Source organism: Rhinoraja longicauda, chromosome 20, assembly GCF_053455715.1.
Source record: "Rhinoraja longicauda isolate Sanriku21f chromosome 20, sRhiLon1.1, whole genome shotgun sequence".
In the NCBI taxonomy this organism is placed as follows: Eukaryota; Metazoa; Chordata; class Chondrichthyes; order Rajiformes; family Arhynchobatidae; genus Rhinoraja; species Rhinoraja longicauda.
The window spans coordinates 4,422,832-4,449,159 of NC_135972.1; the positions used below are offsets into that span (position 1 = coordinate 4,422,832).

The 26,328-nt window shown below is 42.3% G+C and overlaps 3 protein-coding genes across 3 annotated transcripts in view; 2 read left to right on the forward strand and 1 right to left on the reverse strand.

Moving 5' to 3' along the window:
- Positions 1-7,165, forward strand: part of mkrn1 (makorin, ring finger protein, 1) — a 46,715-nt gene extending 39,550 nt beyond the window's left edge. Inside the window, exons 6-8 of the mRNA XM_078416789.1 lie at positions 1,568-1,678; positions 4,125-4,269; positions 5,139-7,165. Of these exons, the coding sequence (XP_078272915.1) occupies positions 1,568-1,678; positions 4,125-4,269; positions 5,139-5,348 (466 nt within the window). The 3' untranslated portion in view covers positions 5,349-7,165. The remainder of the gene's footprint in view (positions 1-1,567; positions 1,679-4,124; positions 4,270-5,138) is intronic.
- Positions 7,166-13,290: 6,125 nt separating this feature from the next.
- On the forward strand, positions 13,291-15,858 carry tmem121b (transmembrane protein 121B). The gene has a single exon (XM_078416791.1). It carries the CDS (start codon positions 13,474-13,476, stop codon positions 14,602-14,604), a length of 1,131 nt encoding a protein of 376 aa, XP_078272917.1. The 5' UTR covers positions 13,291-13,473; the 3' UTR covers positions 14,605-15,858.
- Positions 15,859-17,508: 1,650 nt separating this feature from the next.
- Positions 17,509-26,328, reverse strand: part of LOC144603345 (interleukin-17 receptor A-like) — a 36,855-nt gene continuing 28,035 nt past the window's right edge. The window contains exons 9-13 of the mRNA XM_078416488.1: positions 25,670-25,736; positions 24,702-24,749; positions 22,522-22,617; positions 21,803-21,838; positions 17,509-20,959 (exon numbers count right to left, since the gene is read on the reverse strand). Coding sequence (XP_078272614.1) covers positions 19,605-20,959; positions 21,803-21,838; positions 22,522-22,617; positions 24,702-24,749; positions 25,670-25,736 — 1,602 coding nt within the window. The 3' untranslated portion in view covers positions 17,509-19,604. The remainder of the gene's footprint in view (positions 20,960-21,802; positions 21,839-22,521; positions 22,618-24,701; positions 24,750-25,669; positions 25,737-26,328) is intronic.

The window sequence follows — 26,328 nt, forward strand, 5'->3', positions numbered from 1 at the left end:
TATGCATCTCCCTTACATTTTCAAAGAATGCCCACACACTTCACAAAAATCCACTGAACCACTTTAATAAAAAAATAAATAATAATACACCTATTAGTAAACTGGAAGTAAATCCAGTTTGTTCCTTGTAACAGTGAAGCTTGGTTTTTAAGTAACCCATACAAGATGTTATAGTTCAAAACTCTCAAGTACTTACAGACTTGTCAGTGATTTCAGCGAAAACCAGGACGCCGGAGAAGCATTGACAGCGTGGGAATTTTCGCGATGTTTCAGAAGAAGCTGTAATCTCGACCTGACTCAGCATTGTCGTGGTTATTGTCGTGGGGTAAAAGAAAAGTTTGGCGATCTGCTACGACTTTGAAGTCGCCGGCAGTCGCCAAAAAGATCGCCTAAGTGGGACCGGCCCTTTAAGGTTCCAATATCTCAAGCCCCAGAGATGCTGCCTGTCCTGCTGAATTACTCCAGCACTTTGTGCCTGTCCATGTTCTCCAGAGATGCTGCCTATCCCGCTGAATTACTCCAGCACTTTGTGCCTGTCCATGTTCTCCAGAGATGCTGCCTATCCCGCTGAGTTACTCCAGCACTTTGTGCCTGTCCATGTTCTCCAGGGATGCTGCCTGTCCCGCTGAGTTACTCCAGCTTTTTGTGTCTATCTCCAATGTCTCAAGGCTCCTTGCCAACCGGAAATGTTGTAAATAAGCATATTTGTGTTTACACAAACTGGCAGCAGTATTGTGACTGAGATAGAAAGATTTGATATTAGATAGTCGAATGCTAAATAATCCTTTAAAATAGCAGAGATACTATTTAGGTGTATTTCAATTACATTCAAAATGTTATAGATCTTGATCTATGTAGGTTCAGACTAATTAATGAATAGAATTTTAATTGTGCAAGCATGTAATATTTTGGTGTTTTATAAATGAATATGCACTAACTAAAATGTTTAATTTTACAATGTAGCCTGTTTAACCTACATTTTCTGTTACTTCTAAGCAGAATTAGCAAAAGGCTTTAAAGGAAATGTATAAGCTTCTCCCAATGAATTTATGTACTCGAGTTGGCTTATGGTTCCTGTGCAGGCTACATCATTTCCAGATCAGAAACGTCCTAGGTTGCATTCCTCGATCAAGTTTTCTTAATCCATCTCAGTTGTAGTGGGGTGGCTGCAGTGATATGTGAATAGTGCTTCATTATATTTATATCTGCAGAATGTTTGCTTTAGAATATTGGGTAAGATTGACCTGAAAGAATCAAATCATGAAGCAATTTTATTAAAAAGAAACATAGGCAAACGTAATATTCAGTGACTCAAACAGCAATGGCATATCTGCAACTTGAGTTTCCAGTTTTATTGTTGTAGAATGTAAAATTTGAGATGGTTTGTTTTTAACAATGATCCATTTTTAGTAAAGTGATTATTGGGTTTCATTGTCATATGAGATGTACATATTTCTTCAATCAGCAGTTATCTGATTTACATAAGGAAAGACCAGACTTTAAGACTAATTTTCTGGATGGATTGATGATATTGTTATAGTAATTACCCATGAATTTAATTTTGCAGATCCTGTCCTGAGTGTCGAATTACATCAAATTTTGTCATTCCAAGTGAATACTGGGTGGAGGATAAAGAAGAAAAACAAAAACTCATCAAAAAGTATAAAGGGGCAATGAGGTAACATTTAATCATTCTCCAGAGTAAATGTTGCTTATATTATTGTAGCCTATGTCTATTCATATATTTTGTTGCTTGTCATACTTGTTCATGATTCAAACTTTAAGGGTAACCATACTAAAAAATGCACCAGAGTAAATTATAATGCTGAGTAAGTCATTGGTGACTTGGTCAAGCGGGTGCATTTCTTCATATCTTTGCCCTTTCACTGCGCCAATGATGAAAGAAATGAATATTCAAGGTATAATGTCTGGTGCTGCTCGAGTGAATTGGATTCCCTGATACTGAGATGTAAAATGTTTTACGGTGCTTTTTCACACCCATTAGAAAGGCTCCTGGCAGGTAGGTGTTATGAAAAATAGTTGGTGCCTGACTTGCACATCGGGCTATTTGTGTGCTGGGTCCAGTATAATTTCCTGAATTGTTTTTATTTTGTGGCAGCTAATGGCCATTGAACAACAAGCAGAGATGTGTGGGCTATTTCTTGGTCACCTGCAGACATTTCGTGATTTGAAGTGTTTGCCACTTAGTATGGATGGGGTTCAGACATTACGTGGAGCTAATCTTATAGGTGCAACAACACAGGAGGCCCTTTAGTCCATACTGGCTCCCAGGAGTGCACCCCATTATTCTAATTTGCCCAACCCACTGCTCCTAATTTTGGACAGATACATTCTCTCTGCTGATGCTGCATGACCTGCTGGGTTCCTCCAGCACTTTTTTCTTAAGATTCCAACACCTGCAGCTTCTATGTCGACATGAAGCTGTTGTTCCTGCTCAAGGCCAACAGCAGAACATGTTCCAAATGCTAACAATTATCCAGCCTTGCCTGCATCCATAACTCCAGGTGAAAGGGGATGTCTCTGGCGGTTAAGTTAGTGGACAAGTTCTATTAGTGGGCAGATAAACTCTGTGTTCAGGGATTGAATATTCTAGTTTACAAGTTCGTCCTGTGATCTGTGTTAATGAGTAGTTATAAGCTGTCTACTTTTGTTAAAATGGTTTAATATAAGGAGGAAGAGAGTAGTGTATTGCGCTGTGAAGTCTGCTGCATTTGTCGTTTTTGGTTACTAATTCACCAGCAGGGAAGATGAAAGATAAAGATGACTCCAAGTGGTTCTGGCTCCTGTGTTATCTATAAAGAAGAATATTATTCATTAATTCAACCTGTCCTAACAAATCAAAGAACGGCCCTGGGTTGCATGCCTTTCTATGCTACATCTGAACTTGGACATAAGTTTGGGAGGAAAGGGTATACACCAATACAACATGCAACATTGCTACTTATCTAAATGAATTAGGTCAGACCCCAAGAATGGCTGTGGCGCTAGGCAGTTTCTAGTAGAAAGTAGTTAGAAACATAGAAAATAGTTGCAGGAGGAGGCCATTCGGCCCTTCGAGCCAGCACCGCCATTCATTGAGATCATGGCTGATCGTCCCCAATCAATACCCCGTGCCTGCCTTCTCCCCATATCCCTTGATTCCACTAGCCCCTAGAGCTCTATCTAACTCTCTCTTAAATCCATCCAGTGATTTGGCTTCCACTGCCCTCTGTGGCAGAGAATTTCACAAATTCACAACTCTCTGGGTGAAAAAGTTTTTTCTCACCTCAGTTTTAAATGGCCTCCCCTTTATTCTAAGACTGTGGCCCCTGGTTCTGGACTCGCCCAACATTGGGAACATTTTTCATGCATCTAGCTTGTCCAGTCCTTTTATAATTTTATATGTTTCTATAAGATCCCCTCTCATCCTTCTAAACTCCAGTGAATACAAGCCTAGTCTTTTCAATCTTTCCTTATATGTCAGTCCCGCCATCCCAGGGATCAATCTCGTAAACCTACGCTGCACTGCCTCAATTACAAGGATGTCCTTCCTCAAAGTAGGAGACCAAAACTGTACACAATACACTGCAGAAGACCCTCTTTACTCCTATACTGAAATCCTCTTGTTATGAAGGGCAACATTCCATTAGCTTTCTTCACTGCCTGCTGTACCTGCACGCCAGCTTTCAGTGACTGGTGTACAAGGACACCCAGGTCTCGCTGCACTTCCCCCTTGCCTAACCTAACTCCATTGAGATAATAATCTGCCTCCTTGTTTTTGCCGCCAAAGTGGATAACCTCACATTTATCTATATTATTATACTGCATCTGCCACGCATCTACCCACTCACTCAACCTGTCCAGGTCACCCTGCAACCTCCTAACATCCTCTTCACAGTTTACACTGCCACCCAGCTTTGTGTCATCTGCAAACTTGCTAGTGTTGCTTCTAATTCCCTCTTCTAAATCATTAATATATATGGTAAACAGTTGCGGCCCCAACACCGAGCCTTGCGGCACTCCACTCGCCACTGCCTGCCATTCTGAAAAGGACCCGTTTACTCCTACTCTTTGCTTCCTGCCTTTCACAATTTATTCAGTAATGTTTATCTTTTTCTCTGTAGCAATAAAGCGTGTCGATATTTTGATCAGGGGCGTGGGACTTGTCCCTTTGGTGGGAATTGTTTTTACAGACACGCCTATCCTGATGGGCGGCTGGAGGAGCCTCAACCACAAAGGAAGCCGATCGGATCAATGGGCAGATACCGGGTAAGGACAGCGCTAAACAGCACTATTTAAACCGCTCTATTCCTGCTTCTGCTTTCATCTGTGAGCTGTCATGTATGAGTAGTTTCACTAGTTATAAGGAGATTAAAACCAGCTGGAAATGCTCAGTAGCTGTTGTGAGAGAAAAAATAATGATTCAGATTGATAATCTTCCATCAGGATTAATGGGGAGCCATTACAGTATGTCCAGAGGTCTATACCATCTATTGCTCAGAATTTCTAACTAAATGTGCCTCGAAATTGTGTTGACAGATTTTCACATTTATCCACATGTAATATTTCATGTCAATTATGTATTTAGCATTATTCTAAAAGTATGATATTAATACAAAATAATTGGAATGACAAATGTTAAACACTGAGGTCTAAGTATTTTCAAAATTATTATCTGTCGGATATAATATGTAGATACCATTTCCAAGATTCAGCTTTACAAGTTATTGTGAAGTATGAAATCATCCTCATTTACAACAGAGCAACTCTGTAATTTTAATGTGGCAATTCCAGTAGAATTGGAAGGCAAAATTGGGATTGTTTCTTTTCATTGATCACTTCATTGCTCCATATTGACTGACTGAAACATATTTGCAAACAAAACATTGTCATAACATTCCTTTGTAGGGTCAAAATAGTTTTAATGTGTATGTTCAGATGGAAAATATTGAGTGTACACTCAATTACTATGTTTCTGTTGCTGTGGTGTAAGCTAAAAGAAAAAAATCTGTCTTAAGACATTTAGACTTTTTCAGATATCTATCTAAATTAAGTTAACGTATCTGAAGGCTGGTTCAATATCAGCTAGCTGTAAATTCAAGATTGGATTGTTTACAATGATCTCTGTTCTGTCACAGAGCCAGCGGAGAGCACATTTCTGGGATTTCATTGAAGAGAGGGAGAGTGCGGACTCCTATGAAGATGATGAGATGGTCACCTTTGAGCTTGGTGAAGTGCTACTGATGCTTTTAGCAGATGGCCCAGATGATGACTTTTCAGATTCTGGTGATGAGTGGGACTTGTTTCATGATGAACTGGATGTTGATTATTACGAGTTTGATCTATAGCACCCATTGTAGATTTTGGACTGTCTGTTCTTTTTTAGACAGTAGCTTTTCTGTGTTGTGGCAGTGCCATATGTCTTAGGCAGGCCAAGCACTCTGGGTGCAGTTTCACTTTGGACGTTTGTGCAGAGTTCTTTGTCAGTAGTACATCAAAAAAGAAACTTGTTCCTTGTAAGTTAAATTAACTTGCTTTACTCGAGGTGATAAGCTGGAAGATAAATATAGCAACTGGTTATATTTCTTTCTGCGGACTAAGAGATGAGTTTAGGTACCTGACTTAACATGGGGCGTCCGTCCTGGATGGTTCTGAAAGTGATATTGCCACTTGCAAAACCCTGAAATCAGTGAAAAGGACCATACACACCGTAATTCATCTTCACCTTGTGTTATCCCATGCCATACTCTCTATGTGTATTCCTACTGTTTTTAAAGAGGGTGTTCTGCAGTCAGTGACCTTTTTAAGAGTCCTGGTATAAAATAATTATGATTAACAGCCCTAGTCTTTTCCTGTCTTTCTATTTTTTTTAATTTTATATAGTATGTTAAAGGAGCTCAGGAACCTTGCTCGGACCTACTGAATACAATGTGATGGAGCCATACTGTCTGTACGTCACTGAAGTAAGCAGCCTGTCTTATTTCGGGACCTTTGCTCCCAGTTACTGGATGGTTCAGCAACTCCCTCCCAACAATTCTCATCAGTAACGTCGTCAGCGTTCAGTTTATACAGAAATATTTTTTAAAGACACTCAAATAGATCAGAAAGAGAGGATGTTAATCAGAATTATTTTGTGGTTCAGTTTTGAAAAAGGATTCCACGGTTAAGATTCCACTTTATGTACTCTGTTCAACAAAGGTCGTTTGCCATGGTAAAATGAATTGATGGCATTTATAAAAGCAGAACTAATACTTGAAGTAGCGCTACAAGATTCCACAACAATGTGAGGTTAACCGTTTCATATAACGTTCCTTTTATTTATTAACTATTGGCTATTCTGACTGACATTTCAGTGTTAGTTGGCTTATTTAAATCCTTCATCTAATCTAGATAAAAATAATGACAAACGATAAGATTACCAAAGTCGTCTTATCCCTTTTTTATAAAATGGCGCCTCATTTTATAACTTGTTGCAAGTTCATCTGACTGACTTCAGTTCAGATTGCATTTGGATTCTTGATTTAATATAGGATGTTCTTGGTGAAACTAAACTTAATCTGCTGTTTGAGAATGGGCAGGCTACCTAAAGTACCTAATTCATCAATTGCAGGTAGTGTGTGTAAATTTGCAGATTTAGGCAGACTAACGTCCACCATTCTCTCCTTTACAAATGCTCACATGAACTAATTGATGGATTGAAAATGCTGGCAGTTGTAAATGAATGAGATTCAGTCAAAAATGCCCATTTCTATCACAGACCGTGTGAAATATTTAATTCCACATCCTCGGTTTCTGGCTTCATGGTTTCTGCACAATGTGATCTCACTTGCAGACTGAAAATTAGCATACATGTTCCTATTCTCCTTTAGAGGATAATAGGATTCTGTGATTATTTTAATGAAAGCATGTGAAGCTGGGTAATTGTGGCATGACTTGGATATGTGACAATGCAAATTAGCCCTTTTCCCTCTTTGTGGAACTGCACGCGAGGTCTGATTTCGTGAAGAGGTGTCCTGTTGTGAGCCAAGTCATCTTGGGAATGAAAGTGGAAGTAAATGTAGATTGTCAAAGCTGTTCGAGATCACTTACTCGTACCTCTGAAAATGCAGCTGGAACCGATGCCCTTTAAACTGTCATTACAAGTATAAAACAGCATTTTTCTAAATAAATATCTTTTGCTCTAAACTGTGTGTCTTCTGCATATGTCCTGGGTTTAAGAGAAGAGTAAAGACGCATTCTTCACAACGATGGTTGTCAAGAGAATGTATGTTTGAAATGAAGGGCCTGTCTAGTGGGTTGGGAGGGGGGAGATAGAAACTGTACCCATTCAGGCATGGACCTGACAGATGGTGTTATTTTGTACAGAACAAGCAGCCTGGCTTACTTTTGTTACTATTTTTTTCGTGGAACAATAGTTAAATTTCTGGCCACTCTGTTAGTAAATGGGTGTTTGGAAATGAGTGAGACAGAGACACAGCACGGAGACAGGTCCACTGAGTCTGTACCTACCACCAAGTGCCTATTTCTCTAATCCATCTGTATTGAGGAACTTCAACTAAATCGTAATTGATAGCATCCAATAAAACAGCTCAGTTACAACACTGGCATTTACACTTATCAGAGGGAAAAACAGGTAGGAGTTATACCTTGCACAAAGGAAGATGATTGTAGTTGATGATGGTGATTGGAATCACAGCCTCAGTACATTGGTGTAGGAGTTTTGTGGCACCATCCAAGACCAAACTATCTCTAGCCCAGAATGACCATCCTTCCTTAAGATCAGAAGGGAGAATATCTTTTGAAGGCAAAATATTCAGTACTATTCATAGCTCCACAGAGAATGACAGCGACCTCCAGTGATGCACAAGCATACCTGACGTGACAAGTTGTGTTTGTGCCTCTGGTGCCAGGCACTGGTCATTTCCAACAAGTGACAACTAACCACCTACACCTTTATATTCAATAGTATTGAAGTCCCTCACTACGAGCACTCTGAAGGCAACATTGGCCAGATTATTAACTGGATCACTGTGGTTGCAGAAGCAGCTCAGAGGCTGGGTATCATATTGCAAAGGCTTCATAACTTGATTCTCTGCCTTTCCCTCGTTTACGAGATGAGTACAGAACGCTCCTCATCTGGTTGAGTAGAGCTCCAACATGGACATGTTTATATCATCTTGGATAAAGTTGCAAGATTGGTCCCTTATGAACCACAGAACATTCAGTCCATCCATCACTGGCATACCCCAACACCCAACAATAGTATTCTGTGATGTAATAGATTAATTAACACAACATGCACCTCTGGCCAAGATTTAGTTGAAATCAGAGCGTGTAACACTATCACAAATAAAGGTGTATTTATTCCTAGTTCCCACAATATTGTAATTTTATTATGGATTCTAATCAGTAATATACTTTACAGATGTGGAATGGCCCTGCAAATAGTGCTGCTCTCTCAACATTCCAGCGATCCAGGTTCATTTCTGACCTGTGCTGCTGTCTGTGTGGAGTTTGCATGCTATTTCTGTGACCAAGCAAGTTACCTTGCCAAAGATGAGCTGATAGATGGTGTAATTTACAGTAACAAATTAACCTCTATACAATATAGGAGAATTATACTAGGAACCATCTTAGATTCTGTGGGCTGAATGGGATCTATGGGTGTGTATCACCTCTTCATCAACATTCCCTCAGACCCGAATATTACAATACAATACAATACAATATATCTTTATTGTCATTGTACCCAGGGGTACAACGAGATTGGGAATGCGCCTCCCATACGATGCACTAATTTAGGTAATTTAGACAGCAGCAACCCAACGAAACGAACAGTTGTAACAGTTTTGGACAGGGTAAAGTGCAAGTTGATCTATGCGTTGTGGCCATCCGGCTCAGCAGGACCGGTTCATAGCAGCTATGGCCCTGGGGATGAAGCTGTTCCTGAGTCTGGAGGTGCGGGCATAGAAGGCCTTGTATCGTCTGCCCGATGGAAGGAGTTCGAACAGACTGTTGCAGGGGTGTGAAGAGTCTTTGTGGATGCTGGTGGCTTTTCTGAGGCATCGTGTGTTGTAGATGCCCTCCAAGTCTGGTAGCTGTGTTCCGATGGCCCTCTGAGCTCTATGGACTACCCGCTGTAGAGCTTTCCTTTCTGCCTCCGTGCAGCTGAGGTACCACACAGGGATTCCATGCGTTAGGATGCTCTCTATGGTGCAGCGGTAGAAGGTCTTCAGCAGCTGTTGGGGTAGACCAGACTTTTTCAGTGTTCTTAAGTAGAACAGTCTTTGTTGTGCCTTCTTGACCAGCGCAGCAGTGTTATTGGACCATGTTAGGTCCTCCGAAATGTGAGTGCCCAGAAACTTGAAGCTGGACACTCTCTCCACACTGACCCCATTGATAGAGATCGGTGCATATTCCCCGTTATGTGACCTACGGAAGTTGATGATCAGCTCCTTGGTCTTGGTGGTATTTAGGGACAGGTTGTTATCCGAGCACCAGTCCGCCAGGTTCTGCACCTCCGCTCTATAGTTTGTTTCATCCCCGTTGGTGATCAGCCCGATCACCGTTGTGTCATCTGCAAACTTGACAATGGTGTTGGTGTCGAATGCAGGAACACAGTCGTGTGTGAAGAGGGAGTAGAGCATGGGGCTCAGAACACAGCCCTGTGGTGTGCCGGTACTCAGGGTGATAGTGGAGGACAGGTGCGGGCCCATTCTCACTGCCTGCGGTCGTTCCAGCAGGAAGTCCAGGATCCAGTCACATAATGACGAGCTAAGGCCTAGCTGGTGGAGTTTGGTGATGAGCTTGGTGGGGATGACCGTGTTGAAGGCGGAGCTATAGTCTATGAATAGCATCCTCACGTACGTGCCCTGTCTCTCTAGGTGAGTCAGGACAGTGTGAAGAGCCAGAGAGATGGCGTCCTCTGTAGATCTATTTGCCCTGTATGCAAATTGATGTGGGTCCAGTGAGTCAGGGATGCTGGATTTGATGTGTGAGAGGACTAGCCTCTCAAAGCACTTCATGACAATCGGCGTTAGGGCAACCGGGCGGTAGTCGTTCAGGTTGGAGATCTTTGCTTTTTTCGGCACCGGAACTATGATAGCCGACTTCAGGCACTTGGGGACCGTAGCCAGAGATAATGACAGGTTAAAGATCTTGGTGAATACCTCAGCCAGCTGTTCAGCACAGTCCTTCAGTACCCTTCCTTGAACACCATCCGGTCCTGCAGCCTTGCGTGGGTTGACCCTTTGCAGAGCGCGTTGTACCTCCTGTGTGCTCAGTTGCAAGACCTGTCCCACCGCCTCGGCTGGGGTTCTTTCACTCAAGGTGGTTTTGCCAGTTTCAAAGCGGGCAAAGAAGGTGTTAAGCTCGTTGGTCAATGCCATATCGCTGTGGGGGCAGGCAGGGCTGCTCTTGTAGCCAGTGATGTCCCTGACACCCTGCCACATGCTTCTGGTGTCCGTGGTGTTGAAGTTACTACACTTTACCTTTACTACTCCTTCCAAAAGGTACAACTTTGCATTTATAAAGATTAAATCCCACCTGCCAATGCTCTGCTTTTTCAGCTGATCAGTGTCATTTACACATTAGACAATCCTCAGTGCCATCTACAACACCACACATTTCAGTGTCCTGCAAACTAACTAATTATACCTTCCACATTCATATCCAAGTCTTTAGTGTATGATCACAAAGGTCCCAGCACCGATCCGTATGCTTTGGGTCACAGATTTCCAGTTAGAAAAGCAATTCCCCACCCACCCTCCTCTACCTCCTGTCACCAGGTCAATGTTGGATCTAATTTGCCAGTTTGCCATGGATCCCATGGGCTCCAGCTTATTGGAACTACCCACAATGTGGTACCTTGTCAATAGCCTTACTGAAATCCATGTAGACCACATTAACTGCACTCAACAATATACTTATTTAGAAACAAGGAACTGCAGCTGCTGGTTTATACAAAATGACACAATGTGCTGGAGTCACCCAATGAGTCAGGCAGCATTGTGAGAGCAACTAGAGAACATGGATAGGTGACGTTTTGGGTTGGAACAATTCTTCAGACTCTTCAAAAGGAGGGTCCCGACCTGAAACATCACCTATCCATTTTCTCTGAATATACTTAGTTCCCTCTTCAAAAAGTCAAATCAATTTAGTGAAACAGGATTTTCTACAAATCAAGTCATCTTGATTATCCTGAATCAATTCTTGCTTTTCCAAATGAAAATAAATCTTGTCCTGTAGAAAATTTTCCAATACTTTCTCTACCACTGATGTTAGACTAACTTGCCTGAATAAAGGAACAACATTTGAAATCCTCCAGTCTTCCGGCATTCACTGGTGACCAGAACAGATGCAGATTCCCCTTGGGGCTCCAGCTGACTCCTCTGTAGCCTGCAATGGATCAGGCATTGAAGATTCATCATCCACCTTTATTTGTTTGAAGACATCTAAAACCTCCGCCTTCCTAATGCTTAAATGCTGTAAAATATCGCCGTCCCTCTCCCTTTACCCTCCAATTCCCATCTTTTTGTCTTCGTAAATGTGAACGAGGTATTGATTTAACTCTTCATCCACATCTTCTAGTTCTGTGCCCAGATGGCTCATCAGTCCAGAACAGGACCTACTCTTTCCCTGATTACCCTCTTGATCCTAATGTACTTGTATAATGTTCTGGGATTCTCTTAATCTCGTCTTCATGGTCCTTCTTTGCCTTCCTAGTTTCTTTTCTGCGTACTCTCCAAAATCCTCAATCCTCACTGTTTTCAGTTGCTCTTCCTGTCTTGTGCTTCTTCCTCTCAGCCATACCTTCCGTATCCATTCTCATCCAGGGTTCCTAAATCTCACCATTCCTACCTTTCACTCTTCTGTCGACGAGTCTGGATTCTTCCCCAATGTTGGAACTCCACTTACATGTGTAAGATAAGAGGGAACTATGGTGCAGTGAGATAATAGACAATAGATGCAGGAGTAGGCCATTCAGTCCTTCGAGTCAGCACCGCCATTCAATGCGATCATGGCTGATCACTCTCAATCAGTACCCCGTTCCTGCCTTCTCCCCATACCCCCTCACTCCGCTATCCTCAAGAGCTCTATCCAGCTCTCTCTTGAAAGCATCCAACGAACTGGCCTCCACTGCCTTCTGAGGCAGAGAATTCCACACCTTCACCACTCTCTGACTGAAATGTCCAATATTAAGACATATTTAAATATAGCCATTGATAAATGGATTGTACTGTATGTCTACCCTACATATGACTCACATAATATTGGCTTAATAAAACCCCTGCATTCACTTTGCAAATTTCACTCGCTCTAAGCCTCTCACACCAAGACAAGACTATCCAACTGGGCTGTTAATTTTTGAGTTGCTCAACAGACTCAGTCCCACTTGCCTGGACCTGGCCAATATCCCTTAAAACCGTTTCTATCCATAAAATGTCCAGGCGTCTTTTAAATGTCCTAATTGCACCCGACTCTACTCCCTTCATTTGCAGCACATTCCATGTACACATCATCCTGTGTGTGGAAAAGTTGTCCCTCGTGCGCCTTCCAAATCTTTCCCCTCTCACCTTAAACCTCTGTCCTCGAGTTTTAGACTTACCCCGTCCCGAGGAAAAGGCTGTGGCTATTCGCGGAGCTGGATCAACCGGTAACCGCTGCTCACGCCACCTCCCCGGGGAGCGATAAGACTTATGGGGTGGGAGCTGCTTTACGTCCTTGTCGTCCACCCTGGGTCGTCCACCCTACGGAACTGGCAACATTTGCAGCAAAGCGTCAACTACGGTACTCTGAAGCACCAATTGCCACTTTTGATTGTTGTAGTTGACATACGAAAGAAAGATACGATTTATGTTTGGCGTCGGGTCTGAAGAAGGGTCCCGACCCGGGACGTCGTCTGTCCATTCCCTTCACGGATGCTGCCCGACCCACTGAGTTACTCCAGCATGTTGTCATTTTGCTCAAGATTCCAGCATCTGCAGTTCCTTGTGCCTTGCAACATCAACACAGCGGCAGCACTGCTCACAACTAGTTTCAATCAGGTTGCGAGATTGAATGTAGAAAGAAGAACTGCAGCCAGGTGCTGGAAGAAAGAGTGCTGGAGTAACTCAGCGGGTCAGGCAGCATCCATGGATAGCATGGATAGGTGACACTTCAGACTAATGAATGTTGACAGAGATAAAACCAGAAACTTGCAAGTGCCCGGCAGGGCGAGTGGAGAGGGGAAGGGGAAGGGGAAGGGGAAGGGTTCGCTCTTGCACACGATCTCTCACTGCGTTACCTGTTTGACCGCAGACTGGCGGCCGCTGCACCGCTCACTCTGCCTGCCTGCCTGCCTGCCTGCCTGCAGCCCGGGACAGCGGCGGCGCTCGGTGCGGGGACGCCCGGCTGCGGGAGAATCAGGAGCAGTCCCTCTCCGGCGAATCCATCCCTGCGCTTGGAGCCGCCCGCCCGCCATCCAGGGGAACAATGAGCGGCGCGGCCGGCGGCAGCGAGGGCTCCCGGCCGGCGGCTGAGGCTGGAACGCGGCCGCCCGACGGCGACTCGCTCTTCATCAGGAACACGTCGTTCCGGCGGGGCTCGGGGAGCTCGGGCAGCGCGGCGCCGGCACCGGGGTCGGGCCCGGGCCGGGAGGGGAGCGCCAAGGCGCGGCCGGCGCTGCTGGCGGCGGGCGAGGAGGCGGCGGGAGAACCGTCCGTCTGCACCAGCTCCTCGACGCCGCCGCCCGCCCGCCGCACGCTGCTCTACCGCGGCCTCTGCCTGCTGCTGCTGCTCGCTCAGGGCGGCCTGCTCGACTTCTACCTGATTGTCTTCACCGACCTGTACTGGTGCTCGTGGATCGCCACCGACCTGGTGGTGACGGCCGGCTGGCTCATCCTCTTCGTCAAGCGCGGGGGCCGGGGCGCTGCCGGCGGCCGCTTCGCCTTCGCCTACCTGGCCTGGCTCATCTATGTGATCGCCTGCACGCCCAAAGTGGTGCTCATCCTCCAGACCTCCATCCTCGACCTGATCGAGCTGCAGGTGCCCCTGGGCACCACCGGCTTCAAGATCGTGGTCATGTCCACCGTGCCCTTGCTCTACACGCTGCTCAACTCGGTGAGCCAGGACGCGGGCTGCGCGGCGAGCCAGCGGGCCCAACACTACTACAGCCGCACCTGCCTCGACCTCCTCGACAGCTTCACGCTGATGGAGCTGCTCCTGGCCGGACAGATCCCTGGCGCGCTGCTCAAGTATACGGTCACCGCTGTCTATCTGCTCTCCTTCTCCATCCCCGTGCTCTGGCTTTACGAACTCAACTCGCTGCAGCTGGATTACAAGTGCGTCGTGTTCCGCTTCCTCTCCAGCGCTGCCGTCAATGCCCCTCTCCTGGCGGTCAGGTGCTTTCTGGTCTTCATTTACGACCAACAGGTCTCGGTGTTCCTGTTCAAGAATGTGTTCTGGCTGTGCTGTGATTGCGCCGAGGTGCTGGAGAGGTGCTGCCTGGTGCGGCGAGTCCACAGGTACTCCAACCCCCCCGGGCACTTCACACAGTGCGTCTCGGACACTGAGATGTGCAGCCACGGGTACGTCAACACCCTGGCCGTGGCCGTACAGTCCTAACGACGGCAGCTCGCCCTTCAACCCGCCCGGGAAGGAAGGGAGTTATTGTCACGTTTTAAACTAGTTTTTGTATGTTCTTTTGTACCTGTAACGAGGGATGTGTTTTGAGTGTTAGTGTGCCAGTTCCTATTGGGTCTTGTATTCGCTTCAGCACCAGTTGGCGGTGGGAAACACATTATCTGAATCAGCTCAGCCGATTCCTGGTACTTTCGTTTGGATTCGATTTTTTGATACTTTGTGTTGTGCATCTAAGAGGCCGGAGCGTCCATTTCAACAAGCACAACGTGAAAGGCAGCTTCCTAAGTACTGTGTAAGAAAGAACGGCAGATGCTGGTTTAAATCGAAGGTAGACCATAATGTTGGAGTAACTCATCGGGACAGGCAGCATCTGAAGAAGGGTCTCGACCCGAAACGTCACCCATTCCTTCTCTCCAGAAATGCTGCCTGTCCCGCTGAGTTACTCCAGCATTTTGTGTCTACCTTCCTAAGTACTGTACTCCACTTCCACACTTCACTTAAACAGCGCCCAGCAATCCAACGACTTGGGCCTGGCACCGAGATTGAAGGCGTGCGTTTCATTCATGTTCTGATCAACCCGAATCTGATAGATTGCTGTTTCTGCTGGATTTATATGTGGGATTTTCGTATGCATTTGTCATCATAAATCGGCAGAGCTCGAGTACAAATAGGAAATAGGACCCGTAATTATCGGGATAATGAGCGAGAAACCATTAATCAGCTTCGCTGCGCTTGTTTTAGTAATCATTTGCACTCATTGGACCCAATACGATGCAATACCATTTCATCAGGTGAACGCATTTAAGAGTATTACACCCACCCAAAGAGTACTTACCGTCGCAGTTAGGAGAAAGGCGAACATATACTGATTTGTCGACTGCTGACTAATTGGTGGATCTGCACTGCATTTTAAGATGTTGGGTGCTATTGCAACTGGATTAACGAGTACGAGTCTGCGAAGAATTCTTTTTAACAAAAAAAATCATGAAAACCAGGCAGTATTGATTTTTTACAACAGATTACAACGTTCACTTCAATTTAATAATTTTACATTTACCAAAATGAGCACGAAGAAAGAAAATGTGAAAAAAACGCCTTACATCATTTAACAGAGCAATTTGGAATCATATTTTAAATAGCCTGATTATAATTATCTGTGTTTGTATTGATGTCAGAATAATTTGTTTGGAAGAAAGTCTATTTATATTTGTACAGTGTTTTGCAATTAGTGTTAAATGTTCACAGAATTGTGCATTGTCCTTTTAAAATGTAAATAAATTGTTGTTTTCATTTGTTTGTGTAGCGATCTTGGTTTTAAATATTTGTCAATTGTAATCTTACTTTTGTAAAAGTAAAACCTGCTGAATTAAAGAGTCATAGGCTTCACAGGTTGGAAATTGACTTGAAGATTAAAAGAAACAGATGAATGATTTGGGGTTCTTTTCAGTGGAAAATTAAGGATAGCGGAGTTATGCTTTGGCGTCAATGCTTTGATATATATCAACTGGTGTGCAAGGTAATATTTCTAGATTTGTGCATGACGCAAAGCTTGGAAGTAAGAGGACATTGATACACTGCCTGAATAGGCAGAGAAGTGGTAAATACAATTTAATTTAGAAGAGTGTTAAATGATAGTTTGGCTAAAAGAATGAAAACGTAGAAACTAATTGAAACACTTCAAGGAACCTGGGTGTACACCTGCCCAACATGGAAGTAGAAGGGCATGAAAAGAGAGAGATTAGTAAAGTTGATGGATCTCAGGATTTAAAGTTAGAAACAGAGTTCAAAAGTAGTAAGATTATCACGTAAATAACATGAGTTGAGGTGCAACTAGAAAACTGCATCCAAATCTGGTTGCCATCACAACCCTCACAAATTTTACATAGGTTGGGATAAGCTGCAAAACGACTGACGAATAGATGGAATGCACTTGCAAGTTATTATCACTCAAGTTGATTTTTAATTCCCTTTTGATGGCACTGATTGATTCTGTTTCCACCACCTCATTGACAGCAAATTCCAGTTAATAACTACTTCTAAGCTTTTCCTCATGTTCTCCTTGTATCTCATGCACAAAGTTTTAAATCTCTTCCCAAATTCTTGAACTATTTGCTGCTGAAAGACACACTGGAGCTTTCTTTGTCCCAGTATTGATTGAAGGCAGCCAACCAGTCTGATTTCATAAACGACGGTGGTCACCGGCTCATTGCTCAGAAAGTTTCACGTTTCCTGTGATCCGTTTCTGTTTAACAAACAGACTCTTGGTGCAAATCAAAATATTAGCATTAACTACCCTTGTAATTGTGAAAACACGAGGAATGATATTAATGCGTTACATACTGGATGGTACAAACATTGTTGAACATTGAACTGATTACACCTTCTTGTGATTCCACAAGACAATCTCCACTAGTGTCTTCCACCTCACTCACCCACCACTTCCTCATCTGACTGTCACCCCATTCATATCTTCTGTTGCTGCCTTCTCACCCATGTCTTCCCTCCCTCCTCATCCTTTATCCCATTCTACTCATCTTTCATTCACCTTAATTTACCGTCTCCATCCAACAGCCTCTCTTTCTCTCCCATCTCCTCTGATCTGTCCGTGCACTCCTCCTGTTTCACTCTTCCCCATTCACACATTTACCTCACACCTTCCTTTCCACTCACACCTTGCCCTCTCCTCCTGCCTCCCCTCCACTCTCCCATCCTCTATCTTTCCCTTTCCTTAAGATGAAATGTCTTGACTAACTTTCGTTGTCTAAACTGCATTATCAAAGAACTGGTATTGTTTACTACATGCACCTCACTTGAATGTTCTGAAATGTTAAAGGCGTGTCTGCGAAAATGAAACAGAGTTTGAATAAAAACATTTATTTACAGTCAGCAGCAGAGACAACATTCTCATTGTCATTAATGTGGCATAAAAATATTATCAACACTAATTAGACAAGCACAACACAAATATATACATTCTCTGGAATTTCCATTATTTTCCCTTTGATTAAATTATTCCCAATCAAAGCTCCTCTTCACCTCTAAGACATCAAAGTTCACAATGTACTGGGAACTAACCTGTCAATGCCTGACTTTTAAGGATTAAAGGTTTGCCTTCACAACAGTTCCTCAAGTTCAATGATAACTTGCCATCAACTGAAATACAACAACAACCATTTCTGGGTTGTTTAACATAACTCCAGAAATTCAACAAGGCATTTCTCGATGTGAGACTCATGAGTGTGCAGATGCTTAAATCAAAAATTAAAAGTGCTGGTGGAAATCAGGTGGTCAGGCAGCATCTGGAGGGAAATGGACAGACGATGCTTCGGGTTGGGCCCCTTCTTCAGACCGAATCATTCATGATGTGATTTGGACTTGTGCATCTCAGACCATCTTTACATGAGGCACACCTAATTACATCAGCCCTTTACAAATCCTTCTTACGGAACGTTACAGGAGAAATTAGAACACATTGTCTCCTGAATGACCATCATTGGGCAATCAGATCTTCACAAAAACTTGGACTGGGGCCTCACCAGCACAAATCCCATTGTTATCTCCCGGGGTCCCCACTGTAGTGGCTTCTCTCCCACCTCCACTTGCCTACCTTTTCTGATTATTCATGCCCTAACAACCCAAAAATGGCTTCAAATGCTCACGACTTTCCCCCACGCACAACCTTACCTTTCTCAATAGACAATAGACAAAAGGTGCAGGAGTAGGCCATTCGGCTGTTCGAGCCAGCACCACCATTCAATGTGATCATGGATGATCATTCTCAATCAGTACCTTGTTCCTGCCTTCTCCCCATACCCCCTGACTCCGCTATCCTTAAGAGCTCTATCTAGTTCTCTCTTGAATGCATTCAGAGACTTGGCCTCCACTGCCTTCTGAGGCAGTGAATTCCACACTGACACCCATTTTCCATCTCTTGCGCCATATCCAATACACAACCCAAACCTTTCTTGGATGGCACATTTTCCAATTGCAGGATATTGAAAACCCATTCAAGAGTTCCTAACACATTAGCTCTCAAATGTTATAAAAGTTCACTGAGGGTAGTCTATGCGGTGTTACATGCAATCATTTAAAGCACTACATCTTCTGGACAAATTTGTCTTTACAAATGCAACAAAGTCTTTATCCACAATTGTGGCAAACTCCTTCTGAATGCTGCTATCTGTTGAGCAATTACCTTATCATAAAAAAGATAGACACAAAATACTGGAGTAACGCAGCAGGTCAGGCGACATCTCTGGAGAAAGTGGATAGGTGATGTTGCGGTTCAGGACCCTTCAGACCATGTCATATTGTTTCATGACATTCTTCCAGCAAATTGCAGAGAACAATGGATGTGTTTAGTCCCTATAAATTGATCATGTGGCCTAATTTAGAGGCTAGTCTCTACTCCAACTTAAGGCATAACAAAATCACAGAAGATTGTTTTCAATTTTTTTTTAAAACAACACTACGTCCTGTACGGTTTGCCCAGGATTACTAATGCTTTGACAGAACATGGAATAAATAGTACAGCAGAAGAACAGGCTCTTTGGACCACAATGTTGGCCAAATATGTCAAGTCCAACTGGTATATATACATATTTAAATTTCAGTTCAACAGATCTTGCAACTGAGGATAGAGCAAATTCTATTACTATTATATCTATAATCAGATTTTGTTTCAAACATATGCCGATGTTGGACATTGGAGATCGAGTGTCCATTTTAGCATAATATCAACAGTACCCTTCAAATACAAACATTACCACATCCAGGACCTCAACATTAATGTGCTCTTATACAAGAATTTAAAATCTGATCTGTCTTTCATTTAATATTGTTTTAAAATAGATATGTGTGCAATGTACAAGCATGTGTAACATAGCCTAAATATTAAGACTGCCATACCTCCAAATGACGCAGAGATTCACCGTCCTGCATTAAGGGCTTATGTATTGAGCAATGTTGATCATCCTCATCTTCTACCCATTCATTCCAATACTTTCATTTAGTAAAGCTATCTGCACCAGTTTTAAGTCATTTAATACTTTCTCAGAAGGGCTCACGCTCGCTAATGACATTTCAGCAAATGATTGTTGAGAGCTGAACCCCTGGTCTGAATCTACATTTTCTTCCAATTCTGGGAGAGCACGAGATTGTTGGCACATCTGATGAAGGTCTTGAAGTTTCCTCTTTGAATCATCAGAAAGGCACGAGTTCTGTTCCGCAGCTGAGTCCACCACAGGTTCATTCACTGTGACACTGCTTTCACAAGTATACTGAGGCACATTCCCAAGGTCAATCTGCATCATCCAATCCCTTTCTGATGTCAACAACTCTTCTGCCTGTGGAGGAGATTCAACATTGGAGCAGTTTAAAACATTCTGGCTACAGTCCATTTTAGATGTGCAGTACAATGGCTCCAAAGTGTGCACTGGGTTCAGGACTTGTGCTTTATTGCAGTCTATTTCAATCACATTTTGTGACAAACCCATGTCCTGGACTGAACACTCAAATCCCACTGGGCACCTTACAAACGTCTCATCACTTGATTTGGCCATGCATATTTCATTCACAGTGCAAGGCAAACCATAAGGCTTGTATTGCAAGATATTTGGTTCCATTGGTGAACAATCTAAAGATCGATCGTCTTCCATCTCTGCTTCCTCTGGGGACAGGATGCATTCTTTTTCAAACCAGTCTGGCTGCTGCATTTGTAACAACTTAAACTTCTGAACTGCATTTTCCAGTTTTTTGCCAAACGGGTGGATGTGATAATCATCCGCTGTTATTCCTGCCACATGGAAAGTCTTTCCTGGCTCGTATTTTTCCAAATCTTGCACTCTGAAGTATATTTCTTCAAACTGTTTCATTAGTTTATACTTGACGACGACATTAAATGGATCGGGTACATCATCGTCACTGCTCAGGTCATCAAAATACGCGACAATGTATTTCCCAAATGAAGCTGGCCGTTTAAAGTCGGGCAAAATCAGGGACATGGCAGGAGTAAACATATCGTGCATTGGGGAGCGTTCTTCACTTTTCAGCAAAACCGGCCTCTGTCCGATTCTCAGCATAGCTTCCCACTTTGCCCTTGTTCCACGAGAGCACAGAATTATAATCTTGTCAGCCTCATTTTTGTGTAACGTGAGCCAATTGATGTGCCCCACTTGTGCGGCCTCATTACTCTGCAAACAATCCAAGGTCACTTCGGTACCGCAGACAGTCATCAGGAACTGTGCAAATGCCAGAACAACATTCTTGTAGAGGTTGTGGTCCAGCGAATAAATGATGAGGACTTTTTTGCGCACCTGTGGAATTTCTCGGTATACATCTGGAAAGAAAAGTTTCTAAGTTTAATCCAAAGAAAAGAAAATTCATCAAGATGAGTAAAAAATTAAATTATTAATATGTAACCTCATTGCAATTTGAGAAACAGTTGGGGTAGGGGTGGGATGGAAAATATATTTAAAAAAATCGTGAGGTGCCTCTTGTTGGACATGGTCCTGGATATTTCAGCTTGACATTGTGAACACGTGACACTTGCAATTGTCACCAGATTACCTATAAAGATATAGATCCCTGGCATCAAGCACCTTGGATTCTGACAGCTAGTTTTGAAAAGCAGGAGGCAGTCTACAAGCAGGTAAGGAAAGGAAATTGATGGCAAGCGAACAATGACCAATATTTTAAACAATCATGTTGATATCTTGGCAAGACATGATATTAAAAAAGAACAAATACAGATGTGAAAGTTCTGAATGAGTTTTTGCAAAACTGGTTGAAAAAGACAAATGACCATAATGGCACATCCTACAGATCTGTGGCTTAGCACCTACATTGTAAGTTTACTTGGTTTAGAAACCTTAATTGCAAATCAGCAATGAATGGCACTAAAATTGCACAGGCCTTTACAGAATGTGAGATTGGAAGAAGACAGAATGATAAATGGTTCAGGGAATGTAAACACTCCAATTAACCAAAAACAATACATTTATCACTTTTGTATTGCTCTTATGAATTCTCACAACCACATTTATAATTAAACTACATTGGTCACACATTGGGTACTTCCTTGGCAGTGATGGTGCAAGTTTTGTAAAGTTCACCTTTACAAAAAAACGTGAGCATAAATGCAACACAAGACACACACGTGGTTTTAATTTGGTTAACATACCACTAGATGGCTCTTTTTTTTGAAGTTTCAGCATTTCTAAAAAGAGAAAATATTTTAAATTAACATGCATCTGACAAAGATCTGCGATCCAAAATGTTCATTTCCACTTTGTCTGAGCAACTAAGAGAGCACATAATGAATCTGTGGGGCTGATACTATTGTAGAGTATGTATATGACTGAACATTGTACACTCATTGACATTATATTCAATTACTTTCATGTTCAGAATAATGAGAAGTTGTGGCAGCTGGTAAAAAGATAGACAGAACAAAATAAGGCTCTGCTGAACAAAAACAACAATGCACAAAATATGATAAATGCACAAGTTCCATTTTATGGTCTGTGGCATGGTGGCACAGTGGTAGAGTTGCTGCCTTACAGCATCAAAGCCCCGGGTTCGATCCTAACTACTGGTGCTTGTCTTTACGTTTTCCCCGTGACCTGTGTGGGTTTTCTTCGAGATTTCGTTTTCCTCCCACACTCCAAAGACGTACAGGTTTGTAGGTTAAATCGCATGATATAAACTTAAATTGGCCCTAGTGTGTGTAGATAGTGTTAATGTGCAAGAATCGCTGGTCGGTGCACACTAGGTGGGCTGAAGGCCCTGTTTCCGCGCTGCAGCTCTAATCTAAACTCATTTTCGTTCACAGTTCTGGAGAGATCTGGAAAAAGACCAGTAAACATAATAACACATTTAAGTTGATAAGACCTTCCTTACCATTTGCTTTAGATTTTGTCTGTACCCAAAATATGCAGCCAAAAGCAATCACCAAAACTATGACGCCAATGCCAGTATAAATGTGTGTTCTCTCAGCTGCAAATGACAAAACAGATTAAACTTTGAGTAACAAGGCTAACATTATATTAAAAAATATTTAGATCTACAACTATGCAAGTAACATTCACAACATATCGTTAATTCTTATCATATATCTCAGTAGATCTCATGTTTAACTAGCTTTACTGTATCACTCACCTGTTGTGATGTATAGAAAAATCATAATTTACAATGCATATGTTATCCCTCCAGGGATGATTACAGAGTTGTGACATTTCAGTTTACGAATCAAACAGCTCACAGAAATTGCAAATATGAATATTTACATTGAGACAGCAAAACAAGACCAACCCAGCTCTGAATGATAAGACAGCTGGCAAATAACAACAATCACCTGTCCCAAATGGAATTACTGAGCGACTTCAAGCAAGAATTCTGGTCCAGTTAGCACAAATATATCAAGATACAAAATAAAAGACTGACTAATCTTCAACAGGAATTGAATAATTAATCTATGACATCAAGGTTGCAAATAAAAGCCCAGCTTCTATGAAGGATAACACAATTTGAAACTTGATTGTACAACAAATGAAAATGGCAGAGTTGAACTGGTAACTATTGGCTCTGGCTAAACAGTTTTAATGAAGAAATTTCCATAACAGCTGGGAAAAAAAGATCAAATGAAGTGGCTGCAAATGGATCATTTTAAATTAATTTCAACTGAGTACTTCTATACTTAAAACACTTTTCTGAAAACAAAGGAACTAAACATGGGGGTGAGTTAATCAACATCAAGGGGCACACAGAAAATGGCCTCCATCTTTGCATTATAATTGTAAAATGCACAATGGTCTCATGTCTAAAGGAGGGAATTATGCAGCAATCAGGAAAGTTTACTGATAAAGAGGGCGAAACAGATTAAGAAAACAACTTTCAGCTATTATATGAATAACTAATGGAAAATTGACAAAAATACACAAATCAAGAAAAGATGTCTGGAATTAATTAAATCCCTCAAAAATTCAGCACAGGCACCAAGGGCTAACTGGCCTCCTTCAATGATTCTAATGCATAATGCTGAATGCTGATTATCAGAGAACATACAACGGGCCCTTCGGCCGACAATATCTGTGCCAAACATGATGCCAAGACCATCTTGTATCTACCTGTGTATGATCCACATCTCTCCATTTCCATATGGCTATCCAAAAGCCACTATCATATCTGCCTCATCCACCAACCCTGACAATACATTCCAGGCACTCAGCACCCTCCTTGTAAAGCAGTTGTCCAGCGCAACTCCTTTAAATTTTGCCCCCCCAACTTTGTATCCTTGTTCATTGTGCTGGAGAGCAATGGAACTGGTGCACTGAGCTGTCAATAGACCAACTGTGTGCTCTGTTCTAAAGGCATCCACTACACAACACCAAATTGCCACTGGCAGTTCTCTCTACGAAAAAAATCAGGACTTTCACACTGATGATGCTGGGTGGGCAACACACACTACAAGTTGAGGCAAGACAAGTGTGATCTAGCTCAGTGAAACCTTCCATCTCACATTTATCCCTGGGGTGACAGACTTGTCACAGGTGGTTAAGAAGATTAGGTCTATACTTGAGTTGAGAATAAGAGAGATACACAAACGTCTAAAACTACCAGACTTGACAAGAAGGATGCAGAGGTGGGGTTTTTTTAAGCCTTGGCTGGGATGTGGGTCTGCAACCAGGGCTCAGTCACAAAATAAAGGCTCAGCCATTCAGGACAGATGGAAAAAAAAATCTTCACCCGAAGGGCACACAACCTACAGGGAGCTGTGGAGGTTTGGCTGTTCAATATTTTCGGGATTTAGTGTTGTAGCAGAAAATTACAGTGAAGTAATTGACATTGAACAAGGTTCAACAATTATGAACCTTGAACTGTTCATAAGTCTCTAATAACCGAATCTAAACGATAGAGCAGACAAAATAGGCTAAATGGCCTAACCACGTTTCTATTTCTTATGCTCTTATCTCTACTGCTGAAAATTGAAGGATAATGCTAGAATAATATTTAACGTGCATACATAAAAAGGTAAAGAATTAATACCCTTAAAACCCGATACACCAATTGTCTTTATCTACCTGGAGTCGACCTGGTTAGTGATGATAGTGGTGTTACTCGTGTTGTTTCTGAAAGAGATAAGATCCAAGCAATATTAGAAATGCACAAACTACTTAAAAATACAAAATGGACAGGCATAAGAGAGAAATGAAAGCATAAGAATGTCAAGCGAAAAGAAATGATCAAACAGACAAGATGACATATCACTGACATTGAGTGTAATTTAATGAGTTTACATTATGATAAAGAAATTTACTGGGTTTGGAATCACAAAAGCAGAAGTTAGATCTCTGTGCACAATTTTTATGTTCTTCCCAAAACCTTGTAGGCTTCTCGGTGCTTTGGTTTCATCCCACATCTTAGCAAGCGACAGTTGGCAAGTTAAATGCCCACTGTAAATTGCCGCCAGTGTGTCGATGACATGTAGAATCAAAGGAGATTTTCCTCTGCGTTGACAGACTTGTGTATTATTTTGATGGCACAGATTAAGTTGTTCCCTGCACGAACTACCATCCAACATACACTATTTTGCCACTTCTGTATTACAAAGTGATGCAAACTGGTCACTCTGATTTAAATAGATATGACTGATCTTCAAAACTATTTCAATATTGTGGAACAAGATGAAAATCTATCCCTATGTTAACACCCAAAATGAAACTGTTTTATACTGCATGATCAACTGGATGAAGAGCAATTTAGGATACAAATAAATTCTCAGCTAATGGTTTACAGTAAAACAATCTACCCTCATTCCTAGATCGTGCAATTTATTATCATGTGAGTAACAGGTCCAGTAATCTTGCCTGCAGGTTAATGCATCATTTATAGCTTTGGGTATACTTCATGTAGCAATGCGCACACTTTTCTCTTTAAAAAAATTGTTTCTTCCCTTATTTCCCATTGCTGCACCATCTCATCCCCAACTGTGGCAATCGTTTCCCCTCCCCCCCCACCCCCACCACTGTAACTCTGTTCCGCAACTTACCTGGCACTGGGACATCAACAACAACCTGCTCACAGTCATGCTGGCAACCTTCGAAATATGGATTAATCTAAAACAACACAAAACATTTACTTAATTATTTTCCTGGAGAATTTTTGATGAGGTATTTATTAGTGTGAAACTGTGGGAAATTATGCTTCAGTTGTTCAGATCTCATGAAATTCTGCATTCAGATTTGGAACATTGCACTTCAGATCTGATCAGAGTTAAAGGAATGCCAACTGCCAACTGATCATGTCTTCATAAACATTTACAGGAAGACTTGCTCCTGATAAAGGAAAAGGGGGCTACTTTCCTGTGGAAAGACCTGCTTTGAAAACAAAATAATTCATATTTATACCAATAGAGATAAATCTCCCAAGGTGTATCATTGAAGTGTTTTCAAATATTTAACAACCAAGTTCAGTTGGTAACATAAAAATATATAAATTGCTAGAGTAACTCAGTGGGACAGGCAGACTCTCTGGAGAACATGGATAGGTGACGTTTCGGTTCGGGACCATCTCAGTTGGCAGCATACATGATCCCTCAATCTCATGATCCTGGCAAGCACTGAGCTAGGGTCTTAACCCAAGTCATTACTGATGTACTGCGAGAGAACGCTGCACTCTTTATGGTAACATCATTTAGGTGATCCAATC

Coding starts and splice junctions, on each gene's coding strand:
- tmem121b (XM_078416791.1), top strand. CDS start 13,474: ATGAGCGGCGCGGCCGGCGGCAGCGAGGGCTCCCGGCCGGCGGCTGAG.